This window comes from Gracilinanus agilis, chromosome 3 (genome assembly GCF_016433145.1).
Source record: "Gracilinanus agilis isolate LMUSP501 chromosome 3, AgileGrace, whole genome shotgun sequence".
NCBI classification, from domain to species: Eukaryota; Metazoa; Chordata; class Mammalia; order Didelphimorphia; family Didelphidae; genus Gracilinanus; species Gracilinanus agilis.
In genome coordinates this window covers 441,263,286-441,282,112 of record NC_058132.1, presented here as the reverse complement: position 1 = coordinate 441,282,112, position 18,827 = coordinate 441,263,286, and the positions used below count along the sequence as shown (strand labels likewise).

Sequence of the window (18,827 nt, the reverse complement as noted above, 5' to 3'; positions counted from 1 at the left end):
TAGGATGTGATGATATCTAAAAAAAGAAATTAAGAAGTAAGCATTGGGAGTTTTTACAGGGGAAGAAGAGGGGAAGATGGAAGAGGTGGGGAGGAGAGCACTTGAACGTTACTCTTATTGAAATTGGATTAATGAGGAAAGAATGTATATAATTAACTGGATATAGAAATCCATCTACAGGAAAGTAGGAGGGGAAGGTGATTAGAGATGGGATAGAGTTGATAGGAAAGAGGGCAAATTGAGGGATGTGGTGGTCAGGAACTAAACAGGGAAACAGGATGGAGAGTAATATACATTAATCATAATGGTGAAAAAACATTTTATAAGAAACCTCTAATAAAGGCCTTATTTCTTTTATTACATAGAGAAATGAGTCAAATATATAAGAATAAAGGTCATTCCTGAATTAATAAATGGTCAAATGATATATAATGGGCAGTTCTAAGATAAAGTCGTTAAAGCTTTCTGAAGTCATGCAAAAAAATGATGAAAATCAGAATTAGAAAAACACAAATTAAAATCACTCTGAAGTACTATTCCACACTGATCAGATTGGCTTTTGTGACAGAAAAGGAAAATGACAAAACTTGGGAAGAGAAAGAAATGACAATTCATGTTTTTATAGCACTTTTGACATTTACAAAGAGTTTTCTCCATCAAAATCCTGTGAAATAATGTTTCCTCATTTTGCATATTTACCTATCATCATACAGCTTTTAAGTGCTAAAGACTGATGCATCTAAGCATATTAGAACTGTAAGGATGGGATTTTATGCAAAGGAGAGGGAACCAAAGGAGGAGAAGACAGTTGCTGGCAGTTTCTGACATTTGAGACCAGCAAAGTATTCTGGAGAATTTCTCCCAGGAGAAGGGAGAAAACCCAGCTCTGATTGGTCCGGAGGGCTTCCTGAACATCTTTCTCTTTGAAATTGAAAGCCTGATTCCTTGATAAAAGCCAGTTCATCACAACTCATCCTTCAAGACTACAACCAGCTAGTCAGATAAGATTTTGGACTCCATTGGGAGCAATCTCTTAGTCTCCTTCACCCATTACCCATCCTTGCTGAGAGACCCTTTTTGGTCAAAGCTTACAATTATAGGAAAGGATAGAAATAAGAAATAGAGAAGGGAAAGGGGGGGGGGGAGAAGCTTAGGAGTTGGCACCATTAGGGTTCCTACCTAAGTGATGGACCCTATAGGAATAGCAAAGATTTATCCAAAATCCCTCTGCCTGTCATCCCTTTCCTCAATCCCTGATTTGTGAATAATAAAAGTCATTTAATAGTCAGATAGCATTCCAGTGTACCTAAGAGACAACAAGGGAGAGGGGAACCATAGCTTGGTCTAGTTGCCTTCATCTTTGAGCCAGACCACCTGCTATGAAACCAACCGACCTCGAGGGAGGTTTGAGTGAACCCTGTCCTTATTCAGGATTGGATTGGGGTACCACCTACCTCCTCTTGTAGGGAAGCCTTGCCCCCAACTCTTGTGTGATTAGGGGAATGAAACTTTAAATAATTCTGAGGTACCACCTTATACCAGTGATGGCGAACATTTTAGAGACTGAGTGCCCAAAGTGCAACCCTCACACTGCATGTGAGCCCCTGCCTCCCTCATCTTACCCTGGACAGGGGAGGGAGGAAGTGCTCCTATTGGGCAGCTGGGCAAAGGGGCAGGTCATGTGAGAAATGTCCTCAGGCATGGTGGAGAGTAGGGAGTAGCCCCCTCCAGTATGTGTGTCATAGGTTCACTAACACGGCCTTAAATCTATCAAATTTGCTAACATGACAGTAAGGAAAAATGACAAATGCTGGAAGAAATATAGGGAAAACAGGTACTGTTATAAAAAAATAAAGTAAATAAGCTGAGTAGGTGGGTGTGAGGAAAGATAAAGGGGAATATAGGGGATTATAAGGTGATTGGAGGAGGAAAGAAGGTACCGGAAGATTGATAGGAAAATAAGGAAATGGGATATGTAGGAGAGGGCAGCTCAAACAGGTTTATTCCCAGAGGCTTGAGAAAGAGGATACAGGGAGGAAATTAGGGCCAGTAAGAAACGTTTAGGTTTGACTGGAGGGTTTCTCTTGTTAGTTTCTCCAGTGTCTTTTGAGAGGAGTCAAGAGGGCTCCTCCCTGCCAGTCAAACTGATGGCTGGAGGAAGTCTCGGGGAAGTACTTCCTGCCTAAGATGGATGCCTGAGTTTTCTCAAGAAAGAAAAGAAAATGATTTCTTCCTCTTGAGCCCTTGTCTTAATTTTCAACACAATGACTCACCACAGGGTTTGAATAGGTAACAAGGGGATTTATTAATACCAGGGTCAGTCAGAAGGGCAGAGGGGTTCAGGGTTTTCTAACTGCTGCTAGGGAGAGGGGTGAGGGTGAGGATGGGTCATGGAGAGGTTTAGACAGAGAGAGCCCGACTCTCCCAGTCAGGAAGATTTGACTGCCTTTTAAGTAAAGTCTTTATCAAACCTAGGGGTAACTTATTTGAGGATACTCTAATTATCTAAAGAAAATAAACCCACAATGTTCAATCACCAAGCCCTCCCTTCAACCAGAACCCAAAGGAAAATCAGGGAAGGGAAGGGATGGAGATGGGAGATCAGGGAGAGGTCCAGAGAAATGAGATAGGTCCAAATTTCCCCAAAACAAAATAAGCACAGGCCAAGGTCGAAGCAATTAGGCCAAAGCCAAAAGTCAAAGCAAAAGCCTCCAGCCACAGCGAAAGCCAGAAGGCAAAAGCCCCGTCAGTTAGAACTTCACCTCTATTTATAGCTTCAAGTTCTAACTGACTTTCTCAAGATTCTAAGATGTTTAACTGAATTTTTGTGACCGTTAGAAATTATAGAAGCAAAGAGTTTCTGTTAGCCACCTTGCATTATGAATATATGGTGAAACTCTGAACTAGGCAACCATTTTGGAGAAAAATTTGGAACTATACCTAAAGGGTTATAAAATAGTGCCTACCTTTGGCCCAACAATACTTCTTCTAGGTCTGTACCTCAAAGACTCATATGTATAACAGTATTTGTATCAGCTTTTTGTGATGGCAAAAGTTGGAAAGATTGGAAAAATTGGAGATTGTCTGACATGATTGTGATGGAATATAGAAAAACCTGAGAGAACTCAAATGAGCTATTGCAAAGTGAAATGAAAACTAGGAAAACATTAAACAGTTATAGCAAAATTTTAACAATCATGAAAGACTCAGCTACTCTGATTAGTATAATGACTCATGGTGAAAAATGCTATCCACTTTTATCAACATAACTGGTGTAATGGATGATATTATGAAGTATAATATGATGCTGGTAGTAAAAGTGTGTCACCAGGGGCCTGGGAGCCAGTAATTAGATTAGCAAAAGATTTGGGGCTATCAGTGTTGAGCAGCCTCAGCTGTGATGCCAAGTCAATCTCCACTGCAGCTGTAGGCTCCTTTAAGATGTTGAATGAGTGGCCCCTCCCTGCTGGAGTAACTGCCTTCCTGTTGGGTGAGAGCAGAACCCAGCAGGAAGTGGAGCTCAACTTCCTGGTTACAATGGAGGCTTTGGTTTCACTCCTCAGCAAACTCAACTAATTGATATTCTGTCCTCTCAGTCTCTTTAGCCTTGGTGATAATATAGGAATTATAGGGACTCACTGATTCAGGCTAAGGGATTTATTTTAAACAGAAAAGGGAAAACGGAGGTAAGAGGGTTTAGGGTCTTGAGAAGCCGTTGCCAGGGGTGACTGGCAAGTGTTGGCAATGGACCTAGAAGGTAAAGTTAGCCTGAGGAAACCAGCCCTCAGCCAGAGATAATCTGACACTGCCCTGATATTGTCTGAGCCACCAGCTAAACAGATGTAGTTGTTAAGTTGGTTTAGGGGTGTCCCTTTCCTAGGCTATTCTAAGCTAAAATCCTGCCCACATTCCACAACCCACCTCCCTTCAATCCCTCCCGGGGTCCCTAAGGGGAAGTCAGGGGTAGCTGGGTGTCTGGGTGAGGTCAAGGAAATCAGAACCCCAAGGTTGGGTTTGCAGGGCTTTTATAGTCACAGCCCAACTGTCAGGACCTAGGATGGCACCTGCCAGGCCAGAGTTCCATTCTGCCAACTGACAGGATTGCCTAGGGTAATATTGCAAATGCAAGAAATCTTGAATTACACTGGGGAATTCTGAGTGCAGATTGAAGCATATTTACTTTATTTTTTCTACATAGTGTGGAAATGTTTTGTATTACTTCGTTTGTATATATTTCTAAAAAGCTATATTTTCTTTCTCAACATGTGGGGAATAAGGTACAAGGAGGGAATGAATCACATAGCTAAACAAGCCTCCCCCCTACTTAAGTCTTCAGTAACTCTACATTGCTTTAGTACCATGATGGTGAACCTATGGCATGTATGCCAGAGATGGCACCACATAGAGCTCTCTGTGGGCATGCATGCCAAGGACCCAGTGAGCCCATCTCTGTAGCACAGAGTTTGCTAGAGTTCCTAAGTAGAAAGCCAGAGGGAGGTGCAGCTAGGAGTTAGTAAGCAGCTTTCTTCAAGACAGCATTGCTAGCAGGACAGGACAGCTCCACTTCCTTCAGAATACAATGGCCTCTTCATTACCTGGCCTGAGACAGACATGTCCTTACTATCAGAACCAATCAGTGTCTTTACTATTGTGTAATTAGAATGTTACCCTAAAAACTCTAATTCTCAGCACCTCACTCTCCTCACATTACATACTGATGTAGGGAGGATATAAATTCGGTGTAACCCTGCCTCTCACTCTCTTCTCTTCCTGTCACGACTTTGGTGGAGCGGGTTTTTTAAACAGCAAGCAAACTTAGTCATGTGGTCTTAATTTTGTTAAATAATTAGATTTTTTAAACCTCGATTTCCTTTTTATTCTTTCAACTTTAAGTGATTATTGATAAACTTTATAAAATTAATACTTGGAGTTGCTGGATATTAATTTAAGTCCTACATTTATGGCGACCACGAAGGGATAAAATATTGGTTCTCTTATCCCCGAGAACAAAGGTAAAGTCAGACCAGGAATTGCTATTTCCCATCTGCTACAAAAATCTAGTCCCTTTTCTGTCTTTCACATGTGTGGCAATTTTCTGTAGTCTTGGCTGCTGATTGGGTAAGTGCATATTGCTACAATGGTCCTATAGACTTATGGGACATAAATCACTTTAATTGATCCCTGATTCAAGGACCTTTTATAGATTTATTTTTCCTTACTTTGAATTTTTACATAGAAGACTTTGATATTTTATATTTCATCCAGAAGTTACTTTTTTCTCATTTATTTGAGGTTTTCTTGACATTTTTCATTTTCTTTTGACAATTGATTCATATATCTCATAACTCAGCCATGTATCCCTGGGTGATTCGTATGTTTGTCAACATCCTCCTCGGGGGATTTATAATTGTCATAAAATTCTAATTTTATAAAATATTTTGTCTGAGAGTAATTTTAGGATAAGAAACTTGCTACCTCCTTGAATCAAGAAAGTGAACTGCTTGGAGAAAGCACCCTGAAGATGCCTGCAGAACCCACACACTGCACCAAAAGATCCAGAATGAACTTTGGGATGTCATAGTGAAATTGAACACATTTATTTTGAATGTAAACTGTTATGCCAAAGGGGACTGTTCCCTGATTGTCTTTTTGTCAATGCACCTAGCAAACATTGGTTTTGCTCTCGCTCTCTCTTTCTTCTATTTCCCTCTTATCTCTAACTATTGTAGTTTTCTCTTAGAAAGTGCAATATTGTATGCACCTTTAGTTAGAAGATCTTTAGAGGTATAAGATAGTTATGTTTAAATTTGGAGGAGTGGACTTTTTAAACGGGCAAGGAGAACTTAGTCACGTGGTCTTAATTTTGTTAAATAATTAGGTTTTTTTACTTCTATTTCCTTTTTATTCCTTCTACTTCAAGTGATTAATAAACTTTATAAAATTAATACTTGGAGTTGTTGGATATTAATTTAAGTCCTACACTATACAAAGTATTTTGGGGGTTTGGGAATGTGTCTTTTGAATTTGTACTTTAAAAGTGTTTGAAACTGTGTAGTCTAGTGATTTAGGAATAAGTTGTAAGAACCGCAGGCTAAGCTAATAGCCTCTTCCCTGTTCTACAGCTCCCTTCTCCAGTTTCTTTCACAAGCTTTAATTTGCATTCATCTTCCCCTCACTTCTTACTAGCCTGTTCAATTTGCATTCAAAGGGGAGCCTGCCTGAGGGAAAACAAGTGCACTAGAAGCTGTGAAAAATACAATAGTGGTTTGTCAGAGGTAATCAGCCCAGCATCCAGACTAAAACCTGACTTCAACCCTTGACCATTTGCTAAAAAGGCTAATTTGGAGGATACCTCCTTCAGGAAAGCTGGAACATGTTGGGGTGAATGTGTTGGGATGATGTCATTTAACCTAAGGGTAATATATTCATATATAAGGGGTTTTCCTGTAAGCTAGGGCTTTTTTGCTTGTTTTTTTCTAGGTTTGAGGGGATCATAGCTCACTTAACTAGAAGGAAGCAGAGTGCTTGCACTCCTAGCTTCTCCCTGTTCCCAAGCCTGACATCACATGCCCCCTTGGCCAGCAGTCCAATGGGAGTGCTTCCTCCATCCTCTTGGAGGAGCAAGGGGGGAGCAGGGCACACCCAGCACTCAGGAGGAAGGGAACAGAATGTGGTCTCTGGGGGTGGGGATGGGCACACAACTTGATCCGAGGGGGTGGGGGCAGGCACTCTATCTCTAAAAGCTTCTCTATCAGTGGCTTAGTGAGAGAGGCTCTAGTAGCTCCAGATGCCAAAAAAGACCAACCAGAAGAAGCAGGGCTTTAAGTCTTCAAGGAAGCCAAGGTTTCTAAGTAGTTTGGGAAGGAAAGCATTCTTAACACAAAGGACAGCCAATGCAACGGCACAAAAAGATGGGAGTGTACTGTGTAAGGGCAGCATGACTTTACCTTACAGCATGTAGGAGGAAGTGATGAATAAGAAGACTAAAAAGATAGGATGGGACCAGATTGAAAAGAATTTTACATAATAAACATAAGAGTTTTTCTTTGACCTTGAAGTAATCAATGGTCAATACCTTGAAGTAGTCAATAGATCTGAGTAGGAAGCTAACAGAGACAGGCCTACATTTTAGAAAAATCACTTTGATAGCTGAGTGGAAAGTGAATTGGAATAAGGAGAGATTTGAAATAAGATGTCCAATTAGAAGGCTATCACAATAATCCAGACAAGAAGCAATAATAGTCCAAGCTAGGATAATTAGCTGTATGAACAAGAAGAGAATTCCAGAGGTGGAGTAAAAAAATAAGAAAACATAGCAATTAATTGGATATGTGTAGTAAGGGTGAAAAGTCAAGGATGGCACTTCAGTGTTCACTCTTGGGTGACTAGAAGTTTATTACTCTCAACAATCATAGGGAAGTTCAGAAGAGAGTGGAACTTCAAAAAGATAATGAATCATATTTGAAATGCCTTATGGAACATAGAATTTGAACTGTCCAGGAAGAAGTTGGTGATGACAGAGCTGACAGTTTCAAAGATCTTTTCTTTTATTGGGCTTTTTCTGTTATACCTGTAGGGGATATGAGGTTCACTTCCGGGGAACCAAATGTGAAACAAAGGACATGGGACTCAGAATAATTTTCTCCAAATATTTGTGTTCTTAATACGTGTGTGGTATTAAGTAGTATTTAATACTAGTGTGAACTTGAGCAAGTCACTTAACCTGTCTGCCTCAGTATCATCATTATAAAACGGGGATAATCTCCCAGGGTTATGAGGATCAAATGAGATAATATTTATAAAGTGCTTAGTGATGCCTAGCAAATAATAGTAGGCACTCAATAAATGCTTATTTCTTCTTTTTTCTTCCTTCTTTAGTTTGGCATCAAAGGCCCTCCAAAAGTGAATCACCACCTATCTTTCCATTCTTATTGAACATTATTCCCCACTTCTCTACAGCCACTAGACTTCTAGGAGTTCTCAAAACTAATTTTGCATTCTCTTTACCTCCCAAACCTCTTTGTTTGTTCCCTTTCCTCTGGCTGGAACACTTTCCCCTACTACTTCCTTGGCATCGTGAACTCTCACACACAAGTTCTATCTTATTTTATAGTTGTGTATATGCATCACCTATTTTGCAGTCTATATTTACAATACTTTACAATATTTATTTACAACATATTATATAAACTCCTACATGGACCAGGTTGTAGCTATTACAAAGCTTTCACAAAATAATGCTCACATTTTTTTAAAAGTTGAGTTGTCTCCCCCTTCTTTCTTTTGTGGGGGTGGGGGGGTGGGTAAGGAGGAGAGGCAAGAAAACAGGCTTCTGAGAATTATTGGTCTAATTTATCACACTTGATTACAAACATTTCATTGAATTTCTCCGTTCCCCCCCCCCCCACTTTGGAACATATTTTGGTAGGGAGCTTTCATTTTGTAATAATCCCCTCAAATATAATCTAATTTTTTTTGTGTTCGAATAAATAAGATATCTAATTTTGGGAGGGAAAAATCTCACACATTATTTAAGAGTTTTTCAATACAAGTCCAAGACTGTCTTTTAATGATTTCAAATTTTAATTTTTCACTTTTAGACAGTCCATTTAACATGAATTCCCCATTCTCCCCCTATAGTTAAGTACTTTACTCAAACTACTTACCTGAATTCATTGTAATCCAGATGTTTAATAAAAATATAAAATGCTTTGTACAAAAATTCCATTAAACTTTTACATTTTAATCAAAAAATAAAATAATCCAATAAACCAAATTTCTACTAGCCTTTACTAATACATATCTATAATGCAGTGCACATTGATAGCTATGACGAATTTAAGTTGACATTAAATTCCCAAACTGCCTAACTTAAAATTATATTTTGTTTAGTATGTTTATTTATTTATGTTTGGTGTTTTTTGGAGTGTGTTTTTGGTATTTTGTTTGTTGCAGTATTAAAGACCTTCAAAAATTGGAATAATAGACTCTCAGAATTAGAGCTGGAAGAGTTAAATTCGTTCATCATATTTGTTCAATCACACAGGTAGCAGAGAATATCAAATGTTTTAAGATACTCCAATTCTTTTTTATAAAAAGCAAACTATTACAAAAACTGAACACTAATTAACAACAAGGACAATGTTTTATTGAACAGATCTATGTACAGTACAAAAAATTTCTTTAAATGAAACACTACTGTTGATTTATTGCAGTTCGATGGCTCAGTTTTAATTTGTACTCTTATAAAATGCAAAGTAAAATAATTTAACATTCAACAAGGAAGCACAAATTTCCTTTCTTGCTGAATCTGTAATAACTTTTACAAATTAATAGAGTTCCAAAATGCATACATTGCATTTAGTCAATCAGAAAAGGTGTTATACAGTACCAAATAAATTAAGAAATAAACACTTATTACCCTTTTGGGGTTCTCATCCATACCACTGGTGTTAAACCAATAAAAAATAAATGAGTACAGCTGAACCTTCAGTGTGATTTGAAAACCACAATTTTAATGTTATAAATTATCCACTTAACTTATACAATTGGTAGTTCTTTTAAAAATGAATATGGCTAAATGCCCAAAGTACCAGTGTCCTTTCCCACACACATGCCCACTTTCAGCATATTTCATAATATTTGAGCAGCAACATTTCATATTTTCTATTTGCTTAACCATAATGAACCTCAAGTAGTAACAGTTGACTCTGAAGCAAGTTTTCATTTTCAAGAAGAAAAATAAATTTAAGCAATGGTCTAAAAAAGGTAAAATTCTATCCACATAAGATAAAAATATCCTCAGAAATGGATTAGAAAAAAGCACTACCACAGGAAAAGAGAAATGTAAACAACTCCCTCAATTCTCCCCCACCCCCAAAACCAGCACCCTAGGAAATTTTTCTGCAGAACTTTAAAAACAGTAACTTAATTTAGGTTTACATTTTATAAAAATTTATGTGATATTACTCTGAACAGATGGTTCTTTAAAATTCATATACCTAACATGTTGACAGAGTTTTATAAAATTATATTGTATTATAGTACAACTCTCATTTAGCTTTATGTGCCAATTAAACTTTCATAGCTTTCAAGAACCTAAATTTCCTCTTATAGCAACAAAAATATAAATTGTTAACCTGAAGCTAAATGACAAACAGGTAGGAAGTGGTTAGAATTATTTTAAATTAGATATTAACAAGTTTCAAGTGGAAACTGACATACTGTGGACATGAGTTTAAAATAAGAGTTACATAGCTATTAAATCATTTTATAAACATTAGAAATCTAAGAGTTTGAGTCTTGGTAACTAGATCTGGGGTAAAAGTATGAATTAAATTCAACAACATTCATATAAAATTGCTAAGTTATATAAATGATGCGGTTCCCAAGCAGACTGTGTTACTACTTTACTATATTTTTTTAAAGTGAATTTTAATAGTACTTAAAGGCCTTTTTTCCTCTTTCTTTTTTAGTAATGGAGCCCAGGGAAGAGAAATTCCTTTTAATTCTAAAAACTAGAAACTTGATCGCAAATGAATGACAAAAAAAATGTTTAAGTATTTGATATAGTTTGGAAACAAACAAAAAAACAAACTAGAAGGTGAAAATAATTATAAAGAGCTGAAAGTATTGTGTAGCCTCTTTTACTAAGTCACTACAAGAAATCTGTATTTTTTGATTAAGGAACACAAATTGGTGATCTGCCAACAATTAGAATCTCCTATTATTCCTTCCCTCCCCTACCAGAAGAAAAAAAAAACAAACAAAAAACGAAAGTTGGTATTTATTTTTACCATTTTATCCAAACAATGCTAGAGTCTAAGTATTTAAACAAAAAGATTTATAAAGATTATGCTCATGGAGATAGATTCCTAAAACGAGAGTACATGGCTACTTAAGTCTTCAGTTAAAAGATGTAGACCAATATGCGGCCAAAGATATTTAAGAAGTACATATATAATTAAGCCTATAACTCCTATGCAAATATGAATTCCAGTGTTAACCATAAATAAACCATAAATTTGATTTCTATAGATTTTAATGCTTTCCTGTTACACAAAACAATTTGACACCGGCAGTATAATGAATCATTTTTTAAACCTAGAATTAGGAAAATATTTTCTGGATCACTTTTATTGAATTCTTGAATGAGAAATTTTATTTTTATTAAGTCTAACTTCAATCTGAAAAGAAAAATGCCCAATTCCTCATATCTTTATCAAAGAAGTTGATACTATATATTTTATATATTTTGATAATATGAGTTAGATGTCTATATGCCCTGGAAAACAAAAGTTTTTTTAAGAGAAAATTTGTTTAGGGTTTTTTGCCAATGTATTTTGGGTAGATTGGTTTCTGGCTTTTAGATAATATTACATTAAGGAGAAGTGTGAGTGGGCATGGTGGTACAGGCCTATAAACCCGGCTGCTGGGAAGGTAGAGGCTGGCAGATCTCTTGAGCTTTGGAGTTCTGAATTACAGTTAGTTATGAAGACTGGGTGTCTGCACTTTATACGGCATCTGTGTCATGAGCCCTGGGAAATGAAAGGGTGGCAGGGGAAGGGGTTATTGGGCTGCTGGGTGAACAGGTCAATGCTCCTATACAGTCAGTGGTGGGATCATATTCATGCTCTTGTACTTCCAGCCTGAGCAAGTCCTACTATTTAAAAAAAAAATTAAGAGCTGTATGTAAGCCTCCAAATGAAAATAATATATATTTGAGTGTATTATTTCTTTTAGACCCTTCTTCTTGCTTTAATTATTTATTGGCAGTGAGGTTAAAACCTCTCATAGGAAAATTATTGGCCATTACTGTAATGATACCTATATTCTTAAAGTCAAAATTCTGTTAAAAATTCTCCATATTTTAGGATGTGAATAAAAAAATATTTCTATTTAGAAAGCCCAAATTTGTCATTGTTTCATTAGTATTGGAGTATTATTAAATAAATGGCCCTAATTCTATCTAATATATTTTTAAAGATAACTTTTGTCTTCATAAGACATCACTTAGATAATTCACACCAAAAGATGTGTGTGTATGTAATGCACAAGTATACAACTTGAAACTTCAACTTATTTTCAAGACTTTATTCTCCTTTCTTAGCCTTCCTTTGATTCCTTTCCCCTAAAAATTTTGCAATTTTATATTAAAATTGTATTAAAAGATAACTGTCATTTAAATTAATTCTGTGTTGTAAAATCGAAAAAGTTTTGTTTTAAATCAAAAGTCTGGAAACTTTTTGGCCCTAATTTCTAAGAATTTCATTTAAAAATTCTGATATTATACCTGGCCAAGATTTTTCGCTTTGTGGAAACAACTTTTTAAAAGCCATTCTCACAAAATTTAAGGGCTTATATGATAATAAATCAAGGTAGATTTTTTTTTAATCTTTCAGTTTCCAAGCAAATCATAACTTGCTAGTGATATCTTTATGTCATGTTTTATCAATAAGTGAAGAACATTATTTGTACATGCATAAAAAGAAAAAAAAATAATGTTTGGAAAATAGCTTCTGAATTCCTTAAAATTCATCTTTTGTTTTTGTTTCTTTACAAATTCACATTATCCTTTCTTTAAGGCCACAGCTACTTTTCTTCTTGGGTTGAATGCTTCTTTATGAGGTGTTAATAAGTTAAATTGAATGTGCTGCTGTGCTTTGATCATACACTCTTATGTGTGGTCTTCTGGATAACTGGTACTTTGGGTTCTTTGTAGTAACCCTTCTGGAGTCAAAACTGGCACATCTCCACTGTGAGTTCATTCTAGAAAATGTGCTTTTTCTTTATATTGTTCTTTAGTAATCTGAGACCACTCTATGATTAAGGCCAACTGGGAAAGAGCAAATTGATGATGCATTTTCTAGTAGTGCTTTTTTTTTTTTTTCACACCACTTCTTGATAGACTTTTCAGTAACATTTTATCAGGCACCTGTAAAGAAGAACATACTTGTTACCTTCATTTTTGTATATATCTGATGGAATTTCCAAACCAGAATATGAATTAATTTTACTCGATCTAATTACTAGGACCATACAATTTAGAGCTGGAAGTGACTTCAAACCTATCATCATCTACTGAAATCTCTCATTTTAAGTAATTCGTCTAAGGTCACATAGGCAGAGTAAGCAAAGTTAGATTCAAACCCAGGCCTCTTAACTCTAAACACTGCTTTCTACTACATTCTTATTGTACAACACAAAAAAAGCAGTTTTCCATCTCTGAATTTTTTCCTTTGTCTATCAAAGCAGTTTTAAAAAAATTCTCACCCTTCCAATGCTTTTCTTGTGAAGGCTGCACCTCATTAGTTTTATGTTCTAACAATGATCATTCTCTTTAATTTTTCCTCAGTTTTCTTATTTTAAATTATGTTTTCTGTACCTTAAATATCTTTGCTTAGTTTTGCTATTATAATTCTACCACAATTTTTCATTTATCTATCTACCCTCCTGCTACACATAAAAAGACTTACTTTCATCATCTGAGTCGAATCCAAACAGCGTCTGACATTTCTTTTGTGCAAGGTGAGCCTCAAGTGCTTCTGAGTTACAGTAGATGGTCAAGCAGTTGCCACATCTAAATCTCTCTGAGGATGTGCTAGAAACACCATCTTGATCAGAATGGGCATCTACTTTATCAGTCAGAGTTTTTCTACGTTTTGGCATACTGATGTACCGTTCATCAAGATAACTGGGAGGCAATGGTCTCACATATGGCTTGGTTAAAATTAAACCATATGAAGTGTTTTCAGTTGGTGGATTTGGTTTGGAAGGTGACTGAGAGACTACTACTAGGGGACTGTGTTCTTGTGGTACTACTTCAACATTCTGTGAAATGGAACCGTTTTCTGTTCTTGTTCCACTTGTCTCACTTTTCAGGGCAGCATCTGATGAAATCAAAGATGTCTGCTCTAATTCACTATGTCCATTGACTAACAGTTGGTCACTGATAACACTACTTTTTTCAGAATTTGGCTCTACAACAGGCATCTTTTGGTCTATGAAGCTTTTAGCTGAAGAAGTGACATCAGAAGAATGGTCATTCCCATTCTGAACTACACTGTTTGTCTTCTTTTCAACACTTTGTATATATGTCTTTGGTTCTGTAGAATCTTTCCTTGATTTCCAAGTGGGAACTGGCAGATCAACAGTTTCTTTTTCACTACCAGATAAGTCTTTTTCCTGACTCTCACACTGAAGTTTTGTAAGAGTATCTAAAACATTCTTACTTGTTTCTGCAGAAGGTTCTGGTGTTGGATTTAAATAATGCTGAGCTTCATGTTCATACAGCAGAGGAAGCTCTTCAAAAAGCTCATGGCATTCTGGAAAATTACACTGAGCCTGAAAAACACTGTGACTTTTTGTATGCTCTGCAAGCTCAGTTAACAGCTTAAATCTCTGATTACAGGTAAAATGTAAACAAAAGTATACATTTGGATATATATGTCTCTTCAAATGATCTATAAAATGCTGAGAATCCTCAAATTTCCGCTGACAAAATCGGCACTTTCCTTTGTTCCACTTCATTATATGTTGTTGTACCTTCAGATCAGTTGGATGAGCTTTCCTTGCATGTTTATTCAGAAATCTTATTTTTTTAAATATTCTGACACATCCATTAGCAGGGCACTTGAAATTTTCTTGCTGATCCAAAGAATCCAAATCTTTTTGAGGACAAACAGTTCCATTAATTTTATGAAGTATTGGAGTCTCTCGATTGAAATCATCATTGTCATCTTCAATATATCTAGGTAAACTTTCAGTGGTGAGAGGCTCTAGGGTATCATTTAGAGAACTATCAGGACTGCCATTTTTAATGACCTCATGAGGTTCACACATACAATTTTTATTCACTTCAGCTATTTGCTCAAAGGCTCCTTCTTCCTTGTTTTCACTGTTATATGCAATGGTAGTTTCTATTTCATTAATATCTGAATTTCCATTTTCAAATGAAACAGAAGCACCAAAGCAATTTATTTGTTCTGTTATAGGAATTCCCTGATCTTCCTGTTGAACTACAGCAAAGTGCTGTCTCTGTATTTTCTTAACATGATTCTTTAAATGCTTTAGCATAAGTCCTCTATTCCTAAATTTTCTACCACATATTACACATGAAAAGCTGCCCTTTTTCTGATGAGCCTGAGCATGCCGTACTATGTGACCACCCAGAAATTCTCTGTTGCACAGTACACATTTATGTCTTGGAACATTACGGTCTACTTTAGAAGCATTAAAAGTTGTAAGGTTTTTCTTGGTATTACCATGACCTTTGGATTGGGCTCCAGGTACATCTTCAGGATCATATTCCCCATTGCTTAGGTCCATAAGAAAGACTAATTCTTCATCTAAAACCTGTGTTTCTTTCATCTTTTCAGGATGACTAGTAACATTTTCCAGTGTATTTTCATTTAAAAATCCAACTGTTAATTTATCTCTCAGTAATGCTGCACAATTTTGTTTAATCATTACGAAATTCCAAAATTCTGGGTCAAAAAACAAACCCTTTTTCAAAATTGGGAGCAATTCAAAACGAACACGATTCTGGACAGAACTAGTACATTCATTATACTCTTCATCTGGATGTTTATAAAGGCGTTCAACAGTATAGTAGGATTCCAAGGAGCGCTCTAGGAAAAATACTGAGAGTGCACAAATCCTGAGAATCTCCAAGTCATTTGGCAAAAAATTAGCAATTGCTTTATAAATCAGACATTTAGTGTTTGGATCATCCTGAAGGTCCAGTTGGAGAGCACATCCACATATTTCAACACAAATTTGTAAGCCTTCTACTTCAACCTGAAGAAAGAAAATTTTTATTTTATTACTATGTAAGAAGTTTACCTTGGCACTACACAAATTGAAATGAAAGCACAACAAATATCTCTCCCCCTGCCCCTTCAAGTTTCTCTCTTTCCAATTTCCTTATAATATTTTGAAGATATTTCGGTAGATTTCAAATAAAAGGAAATGTCTAGTTCTTATATCAAATACATGTAGCACTTAAACACATGTTAGTCTATATACATACAAACATCACAGAGACATGAAAAATACTTCACTATATCATCTGTTAATCTTTTTCATGGAGCATTAATCAAACAAGACAAGTAAGAATTCATAGTGAGACAAGTGAGAATCAATCTGGGATATAAAACAGTTGCGATAAATATTAACAGAAGAGCAATGAGATTTCAACTCTTAATGCTTAAAACTCAAAATGTAATCTTTTTTTTTTAAAGCTGTCAAATTTATGTTTCCATATGAAACTAGGCAGCTATATGATCCTCACTTTACCAATAAAAATAGTAGGATGTGTCAGAAGTGGCATCTTTATCAAGTTTCTAAATTCTAGTTTCTGGGATTCCACTTTCATAAATTAATTAGCTATTGGCAGCTACAGTTTACAGAAGTAGTTTCCACTATTTTAGAGAATTTCATGCAGCAATATTTGGTGGCAACAAACAAAAATAACAACAACTCACATTTATATATTGGATGATGTTACTTAATTGGTATTACTGGGTCTCGACTCAAGTGTTAATAGAAATGTAGAAAATTTTTCAGAAAGTGGTATTAAATAATTTTATATGTTGCTTGCTTATTTGCAATATAAAGTCTATCTGCAAATAATTAGGTGGATCCTTCAAAATGTGAGGAAAATAAGTTTATTTTAAAAGTTCATAATTAAACGAGATACCAAAAATACTACGAATGATGCAAGTATCAGTTGACAACTTATTTGAGAAAAACAGAAGCCAATAAGGAACACAAAAGAAGATAATTGAAATACTTTTCAATTCAGGCTTTGAAAACTTGTTTTGGTGACTTGAAAGGCAGAAAAATTAGTTCTTACTTGAACGGGGTTGGTCTATTATATTTAATTGAAACCACATCTAACAGGCTGAATGGTTTTGATTACTATAAAAGATTCTAAGAAGTGGGCATGTCACATATGCAAACAAAGAGCAAAGTTCTGTATTTAGGATGTAACAGGCATGTATATAAATTCAAACAATCCAATTAATTATTGTACCACACCTTGACTGTCTACAGTATCTTTCAATTTCTTTTCCTAAATAGCTAGAATGTAAAAATAAGCTATAATGGACATTTGCCTTCTATATTCTAAACATTCTATAGTAAATTTTACTTGTTTTTATTGGATGCTTTGCAAAACATTTAATAAACTTTTAATGAACCTGAATTTCTTGAATTTAACTCGGACAATAAAGTCAAATAACAAAATGACTAGACCTTTCGATAGAACTGCAATATGATATGCATGGCCTTAAAATGTTTATATTATGAAAACTAAGAATACTATAATTTCATATACATACTAATGACAGATGCAGAAAAGCTATGACAAATGAAAAATTACCTTAAAGACTCCTTACTACATGTATAAATCATATAGAAAGTTGGTTAAATGGAGCCACAATAAAATCTAGAGGTGCTTTTCCTCTCCATAGCTTTGTGTTCAAAATTGAAGCTAGAATTTTAGGGAAGGAATTAAAGAATCTCAAGATTCTGTTTAATATATATATATATTTTAAGGCCCATATTGAGAAATACACCCATTTGACAATGGGCCAAAGTCCCTTGATTTGGGGCTTTAAAAGTTTTAATTTTACAACATGTTGAATGCTAAGAATCACAAAATTTGAAACCATCTATATACATTCAATTACCAATTGGCCCTCAAAATGTAAGATCCTTGTCTGGCAACCAGAGTGAACATTGCACTAGGAGGAGTCAATTTTTTTATTGCCTCTGTTGTAAGTAAAATCAGGAGGAAAAAAAAGAAGTTTCAGCTAAATGAAAAGAAAGCTCCCCAAAACTGGAGAGGCAAATAAAGGATATGGAAAGAGCCAGTTTTATCCTACCCAAAGGCAACAGGACACATCATTTCAGGCCACTTGGTCACTTTGAATTTCAGAGTTTATGATAAATATTAGTAAAAAGACCACTATGAATTAAAGATTGTGTGCCAACATCTATTGCAGAGGATGAGGGGATAGAAAAATTTTATGAACATGAAAAGATCCTCTAAATTAAACCATCAACTACTTTACTATTCAGTGATTTAAATGTAAAAGCAAGTATAAAGGGTGATGACAGCAAAAAAAATTATTTAAAAACATTTCTAAGGCCTAAGTCACAAATAAAAATGAGGCAAAAAGCTTCTAGATTAAGCAGAAACCTCATGTTTATGTATCATGAACACAATTTAAGTGAGGATAGGAGGTACATAACAGAGAACATCTAGAGATACTCTTCCTTTCCCACTCCTACAATGAAGTTGATTATAATTTAACAGATAATAAATGATTAGCTACCAATGTGGAAAATCAATTTGAATCAACTGTTTTTGTATAGTCAGGCCAACAACTTGTTATAGGGTCTCCTTTCCACCCTACTGTTCTCAAATCAATATCAAATTAGAAGAATTTAATAAGATGGTATGTTGAGCAATTAAAACAACTCTAATCTGACCTATTTAAAATAAGCTTTTGATGCCTCTAAGTTAAATTAAAACAGGATAAAAAATAAATTTTTAAAATTATTTCCTAAGGAAATGTGACTAATGTAAATCAATGATCACAAGAATAAAACAAAAAAAGCCTACATTTCCATTTCCTTACGTAAGCTGAGAAACATGGGAACCTTAGAGTATAAATCTATTTATAAAATTTTAGGGAGAAAAACATTACAAGATTTTGCACTGTATGATTTCTTTCTTTCTTTCTTTCTTTCTTTCTTTCTTTCTTTCTTTCTTTCTTTCTTTCTTTCTTTCTTTCTTTCTTCCTTCCTTCCTTCCTTCC

At 35.4% G+C, this 18,827-nt stretch overlaps 1 protein-coding gene across 1 annotated transcript in view; it reads right to left on the bottom strand.

Moving 5' to 3' along the window:
• Positions 1-12,295: 12,295 nt before the first annotated feature.
• The window catches only part of ZNF654 (zinc finger protein 654), a 105,173-nt gene continuing 98,641 nt past the window's right edge, over positions 12,296-18,827 (bottom strand). Inside the window, exons 8-9 of the mRNA XM_044670328.1 lie at positions 13,476-15,798; positions 12,296-12,934 (exon numbers count right to left, since the gene is read on the bottom strand). Of these exons, the coding sequence (XP_044526263.1) occupies positions 12,927-12,934; positions 13,476-15,798 (2,331 nt within the window). The 3' untranslated portion in view covers positions 12,296-12,926. The remainder of the gene's footprint in view (positions 12,935-13,475; positions 15,799-18,827) is intronic.